Source organism: Elephantulus edwardii, unplaced genomic scaffold, assembly GCF_000299155.1.
Source record: "Elephantulus edwardii isolate Elephantulus edwardi_28Jun2011 unplaced genomic scaffold, EleEdw1.0 scaffold00464, whole genome shotgun sequence".
Classification (NCBI taxonomy): Eukaryota; Metazoa; Chordata; class Mammalia; order Macroscelidea; family Macroscelididae; genus Elephantulus; species Elephantulus edwardii.
In genome coordinates, this window is record NW_006400214.1 from 469176 (window position 1) to 476566 (window position 7391).

The following is a 7391-nucleotide window of genomic DNA, read 5'->3' on the forward strand; positions in this document are numbered from 1 at the left end:
GAGTGTTCTGGGATTCCCATTCTTCTCAGAGTCAGCCACAGTTTGTTATGATCCACACAGTCAAATGCCTTTGCATAGTCAGTGAAACACAGATAGACATTCCTCTGGTATTCTCTGCTTTCAGCTAAGTTCCATCTAACATCAGCTACAATATCCCTAGTACCACGACCCCTTCTAAACGCAGCCTGGACTTTTGGCAGTTCTCTGCTGGTTTGCTGTTCCAGTTGTTTTTTGATAATCTTCAGTAAAATCTTGCTTGCATGTAAAATCAATAATATTTTTCTACAGTTTCCACACTCTGTTGGGTCACCTTTCTTTGGAATGGGAACAAATATCGATCTGTTCCAGCCAAGTGGTTGTTCTCCAGATTTCTTGGCACAACTTGGTAAGCATGTCCAGGGCAGCATCTGTTAGCTGAAATATGTCAATTGATATACCATCTATTCCTGGGGCCTTATTTTTTACCATTTCCTTCAAAGCAGCCTGAATTACTTCTTTTATTACCATAGGCTCTTGCTCATATGTTGTTTCATGAAATTCTTCTGTTTCTGCCAATTCCTTTCGATACAATGACTCAGTATATTCTTTCCATCTTCTTTTAATACTTCCTGGATCATTTAACATTCTGCCGAAAGCATCCTTGATCATAGCAACTCGAGGTTTGAATTTGTTCTTCAGTTCCTTGAGCTTAAGAAATGCTAAGCGAGTTCGGCCCTTTTGATTTTCTGACTCCAACTCCTTGCACATTTCATTATAATATTTTACTTTGTCACCCCGTGCTGCCTTTTGAAATCTTCTATTCAACTCTTTAGTATATTGAATTCTTCCTTGTGCTTTGGCTTCTCTACCCTCCAGTGCAATTTTCGGAGTCTCTTCTGACATCCATTTTGGTCTTCGCTCCCTCTTATGTCTTTGCAATGACCGTTTGCCGTCTTCCTGGAAGATACCCTTGATATCCTCCCACAACTCGTCTGGTCTTTGCTCATTAGTGTTCAAGACCTCAGACCTGTTCCTGAGATTGTTCTGAAATTCAGGTGGGATAGACTCAAAGACATAATTTGGTTTTTCCCGTGGATTTGGTTTAATTTTCCTCAACTTATGCTTGAACTTGCATACGAGTAGTTGGTGGTCTGTTCCACAATCGGCTCCTGGCCTAGTTTTCACAGCTGATATTGAGCTTCTCCGGTGGTTCTTTCCACAGATGTAATCGATCTGATTCCTATGCATACCATCAGGTGAAATCCAAGTATATAACCTGCGTTTATGTCTCTTAAAAAACGTATTTGCTATGAATAAGTCATTGATTGTACAAAATTCAATCATTCTCTCTCCAGCTCCATTTCTGTCACCGAGTCCAAGTTTTCCAGCTACTGAATCTTCTTCTCTGTTCCCATCTTTTGCATTCCAGTCACCCATTATTATCAATGCATCTTGATTGCATGTTCGATCGATCTTCGATTGTAAAAGTTGGTAAAAATCTTCTGTCTCCTCTTCCTTGGCTCTGGTTGTTGGTGCATATATCTGAATGATAGTGGTATTCACTGGACTTCCTTGTACATGTATGGATATTATCCTGTCACTCACAGTATTGTACTTCAAGATGGATCAGTCGACCATAGGTAAAAGAAAATCTTTAATGTTATTTATTTGATGTTATAATCCTGCTTTTTCCACATAGAATATTGATATTCTTTCTCCTTAAAATTTTCTTACAGAGTTTTAAGACTCTGTAATCTAATCAAGTACTGTTTTGATCATAACTATATAAATAACAGTTTAATGATTTTGTCTTCTTGCAAATTTGGTAATAGTTCTGTTTCTCTAACTTATGTTCCTAAAAGTGCAGCAGCTGTGAGTTGATATAAAATTAATTTAGCTGTTAATTTTGTACCAGGGTTTTTCTTTAGTGTACAATATGTTTGGTATAGTAAATTGTTGGCTCTGACGTTTTTTATGCTCTCTTCAGTTGTATAATTTTTTTCATTCGCGTAGCCATCTGTTTTGATGAATTATTGTTTTATGTTACCATTCACTTAATTTTCTGTATTAAATCATGGCCAAATTCTCATACAGAAATATAAATTACGTTCTTACATATCAGTGTTGTGGATTTTTTTGTTTGTTTGTGGTTTTCTCATAAACACATCTTTTTAGAGTCTTCCATTCTTGCTCCTGTTGGAATTTAGTTTCTTTTCCCTCAGGAATAGTTCTGATAGCCTAGTCTCTAGGGGGGTTGCTCTACTAACTGAAAGGCTGCCACTCTCTAGCAGTTCAAATCCACCAGCTGTTCTGTAGAGTAAGGGTAGGACTCTTGTTCCATGTGATTTACAGCCTCAGAAACCTGTTGGAAGGTCAACCATGAGTTGATTCCTACTAGACAGCAATGAGTTTCAATTTTGGGTTCTCTTCTAAGTCATTACTGTATGTTGTATGTTGTCTTACCCCTCTACTAAACTTTCTTCAATGACATTTTCCTTCACTTTGATATTCCTAGTGCTCATATTTAATTGTGCTCATTCAGAACCTATACCTGGACCAGGAGGCTGTTGTGCTAACAGAGCAGGGAAACACTGCATGGTTTAAAATTCAAAAAGGAGTGTGACAGGGTTATATTCTTTCTCCATACTATTTAATCTGTATGCTGAGCAAATTATTAGAGAAGCTGAACTCTTAAGAGGAATGTGACATTGGAATTGGAGGGACACTCACCAATAACTTGTATACAGCTCACAGAACCTTTCTTGCTGAAAGTGAGAAGAATTTGAAACACTTGTTCTAGAAGATTAAGGAAGCAGCCTTTGGTATGGATTGCATCTCAATGTCAAGAAAACAAAGATTCTTACCACTGGACCTGTAGGCAACCTAGTGATGGATGGAGAGGAACTTGAAACTGTCAACAGCTTCATCTTGTTTGGATCCACAATTAACACCCTTGTTACCATTTGTCAGGAAATAAGGAGACACATTGCACTGGGAAAATTTGCAGTTAGAGACTGCTCCATGTTATTGAGTAATGATGTCAGTTTGAGGACTAAGGTGCATCTGATTCATGCCATAGGCTTTGCTATGCATCTGAGAGCTAGACAGAGCTAGAGGATGACAGAAGAATTTATGCCTTTGAGCTGTTTTTGGAGAAGAGTACTGAACATCCTGTGAATGGTTACATGAACAAACAGTGCTGTTGGGAGGCAAGAATGATGAGGCTTAGCCTCATATACTTTGAGCATATTGCAAGAAGGAGCTGTTCATTAGAGAGGGACATGATGCTAGAAGGGTAGAGGGTTGGCAAAGGAGAGGAAGACCCTCAACCCAATGATCAACACAGTGACTGCCACAGTGGGTTCTTGTGTGTCAGAAAGTGTGAGGATGGCACAGGATAGAACCAGGTTCAGATCTTTTGTCCATAGGGTTGCTATGAGTTGTACTCAACTCAGTGGCACCTAAAAACAAGAGCAAGTGCTCATAACATTAACTATCACAATGTGGACTTGCAAATTACATATAAATTTTTTTATATAATTTAGGAAATTTCTAAGTAAAACCTTAAATACACTGTAATACATAATTTCCGTGTTCATCTTTCTCCCTAAATCTCTAGATTTCACTTTCTACTAGCAGTCTTTTTCCTAGGCATGTAAATAATAAACTAGATTACTTAGATATGCCTTGTTTGTTGTTACAGGTCTTTTGTGAATTTTTTTTGTTTTTAGTAAGAAGTAAATATTCAAAAGACTGCCTTAGTGTCAAAAGTTCATATATTTTAAATTTTTGTTAATATTTCTATCCTTCATATGCATTGTATACCATACAGTTCATTTTTATTTTAGGGTTGGTTGGTTTTTTCTTCCCTTAGTCATCCTACCAACAGCTACTTTTGTGAAAGTGAGTAAGCCAACTACTTCATGCTCCAATATCCTTCTTTTAGATAACCCATAGCTAATTTATTTTTACATAAAATATTTTGTGAAACACTCTGTTACTTCTATTACTAATACATTTATTGTATATTTTCCTTTTCAGAGGACGATTATTTATCATTTCCACTAAAGCAGGATCTCTCGGGATAAATTTGGTAGCTGCTAATAGAGTGATTATATTTGATGCTTCTTGGAATCCATCTTATGACATCCAGAGTATATTTAGAGTTTATCGCTTTGGACAAACCAAACCTGTGTATGTATATAGGTTCTTAGCTCAGGTAGGTTTATAATTTACGTTATATTTTATAATACTGAAAAGTTTAGTTAAATTGTTATTTTGTGTGTATAGACATTTATGTCTTGCAGTGGAACAAAGGAATTTGAAAACATCATTTTATACATAAAATTATAGAAGTTTATTTTGGCCTCTCATGATAATCTGTTTTGCATTTTGGCCCATTTCTATTGTGTGAGCTTTCTTTGATTCAAGTGATTTTTTTAAAATATAATTTTATTTAAGTTTTTATTTTCATGAAAGTTTACAGAGAAGTTAGATTTTCATTCATTCACATTTTACCCCCTCCCTCCCTCCCTCACTTCCCATTCCCCATTCACTTTTTTAAAACATACTTATTCATTGTTGTATAATTACCTGCCTCCCCCTCTTACCTCCAGTTCTCTTTGCAATGATGTACCTCTTGTATGAATTAATGGACTAGCATTTTTTGTTTGTTCATTGAAGGTACACATTTTTTTGTTTATTTACATAGTATGCATAGAAAAGTAGGCAGGGCATTCTTCAGAAACAAGGATAGTAAAAAAAAAAAGAAACAAGGATAGTGACACTTTGCTGTCATACTTTGGCCATGTTATGAGCATGGACCAGTCCTTCGAAGTCTATCATGTTTAGAAATACAGAGGGTCAAGGAAAAGAAAAAGAACCTCAATGAGGTAAATTAACAAACTGACTGCAACTTAATCACAGCAGAGATTGTGTTGATGACACAGGATTGAGCAGAGTTTCATTCTGTTGTACATACAAGGTGGCTATGACTGAGAAATGGCTCTGTGGCTAACCAGAAATAATATGAAAGTTGCATAAAGATGGCAATAGCCTCTAAGCACTGTTTTTAATGACCACTAGGTATTAACAATTGTTGGTTAATAGTAAGAAAAGTTAACCTTTTGTAACCATACAGAATTATGCTGAAATGCAATTTAACCCTACCTAGGCAACAATTTAAAAGTAATTTTCTTTAAATATATACTCAGATTTTTATAATTAGATACTCATGTATAAAAAACAGAATATAAAAATCAATGAAGTGAATGCAGTAAATTACTACAGATTTATAGAATCCAGTTACCCTTTGGCGTATATAACCTGCTTGTTAGTAGGTGCTTCAGTCTCTAGGCCTGCCTTTAAATCTGAGCTCCTTAACCAGAGGGAGACTGAGTTTCACTGGTACATCTTGGTTTGCTATTCTTTAATACATAATATATAATTGATTAGGTACATTGTAAGTTCTCCACTGTTTATATTTTATTATTTTTGGTATATAACACTATACAGATGTGCATTGCTTAATGTTGGTTGACAATATCCAATTGTATGTACCTCCATAGTAACATTGTGTACTATTGAGTTGGCACTGACCCATAGGTGGGTTTTCAGAAGCAGTTATCAGATGAGAGGAGATTTCCCATGTGGAAAAAGCAAGAACCAAATAGCATTATATCTGACCTTTATCACCTTCACAGAAGGAAATTATCCCCACCCACAGCATCAATAACACCATACCAGTTCCCTTGAGGTCAGATATGTTCCCCCCATGCTCCTGTTCCTCTTTCTACTCATCTGAACACTAATCTTACTGCTTTGCTGGATCCAGAATCCAATGTGATAAGCTCACAGCCCACACAGAACAATATTGAGGAAGTCAAAAGTTTTGAATCTAAAAGTTTAGAATTTCAGGAACAATAACTTAGTAAATTATTACCTAACTTGGGAAGGACTGGAAAACATTATGGTGCGTGAACTTACTCAGTTCCACAAGGATAAATATTTAGCACTTTAGTATCAAGTTGTTATCCTACTTCCAACAAATATGTTGTTATATACCATTGAGTTGGATCCTACCTATAGCTGACCCTTCTGCAAGTTATCAGAGGCAGCAATTTGCAAGGATGGAGAGTCCCATCTTTCTCCTGCAGAGTACCTGGTGACATCAAACTTTGTAACCTTGGTTTGGCAGCACAAGTCTTTACTACTATGCTACCAGAACTCCCTTCTAACACATACGTGATGGGTTTTTTTAGGTGCCATTGAGTCGAATATAACTCATAGATACCCTAGGAACAACATGCGCCTGTATTCTGCCATATGCTATGCTATTTTCATCATCTGATGTACTTGAGCCTATTACTGCAATTACTGTGTCAATGGTCTTCCTTTCTTTCACTAATCCCTTTCCAATTAATAGCCTCTCTTAACAACATATCCATAGTATGGGAGAAGAAGCTTTGCCATCCTTGCTTCCAAAGCCACTGTGGTTGCACTTTTCTTAGACATACCTGTTTGTTCTTTTGGTATTCCATGGGAATTTCCGTGCTCTTCTCCAACACCACAACTCAAAGGCATCAATTCTTCTTCAGTGATAAAAAGATATAAAGTAACCATTAATACATTTTAATCAAGCCATATAGAATGGTTATTAATACATATTTCCTTGTTTGTCCTGGTAAACTATGGATAGATGAAATCTTTCATGATTTCATTATTGTTACTAATATAGTTTATTTTATAATAGTGTATAGTCATTTCATAATAATCAGTGACTTCATGATTGTGTTTCCGTTCTTGCAAAATTGCATTTATTTGTACACTGTTACTTCTTTTTACAAAGGGAACCATGGAAGATAAGATTTATGATCGGCAAGTAACTAAGCAATCACTGTCTTTTCGAGTTGTTGACCAGCAACAGGTTGAACGTCATTTTACCATGAATGAGCTTACTGAACTTTACACCTTTGAGCCAGATTTATTAGATGACCCTAATTCAGAAAAGAAGAAGAAAAGGGATACTCCCATGCTTCCAAAGGTAAGCATTTCTTTATTATCAGCTTTAAAAAGACATGTAACCCCTGGAAGTTCTACTATTTCTCTGAAAATTATCTGGCTCAGGTGATTGTATTATTTTTTAAAGATAATAAACCTCTGTTTTACAGATTTTTCTGAGTAATTATAAACAAAATGATGTTTCATCAGTCTTCCACAGAGGAATAGTGTATTCTCACATGTATGTTTTATGCCAAATAAAAAGGTTAGCCTCTAGCAAGAGATCTCTGAATAGAAACCTTAAAATATTTCGCTCTTTACCACATTAACTGCCAGAATGAAGACCATTCTCAGCAACCAGACTGTCGACATTCCAGAGAATGTCGACATTGCTCTGAAGGGCCGCACAGTTA

The 7391-nt window shown here is 36.2% G+C and overlaps 1 protein-coding gene across 2 annotated transcripts in view; it reads left to right on the forward strand.

The window, feature by feature from the left end:
• Positions 1 to 7391, forward strand: part of ATRX (alpha thalassemia/mental retardation syndrome X-linked) — a 301403-nt gene that overhangs the window by 253733 nt on the left and 40279 nt on the right. For both annotated transcript variants that reach the window (XM_006902875.1, XM_006902876.1), the window contains 2 exons: positions 4021 to 4198; positions 6827 to 7021. In XM_006902875.1, the coding sequence (XP_006902937.1) occupies positions 4021 to 4198; positions 6827 to 7021 (373 nt within the window). The remainder of the gene's footprint in view (positions 1 to 4020; positions 4199 to 6826; positions 7022 to 7391) is intronic.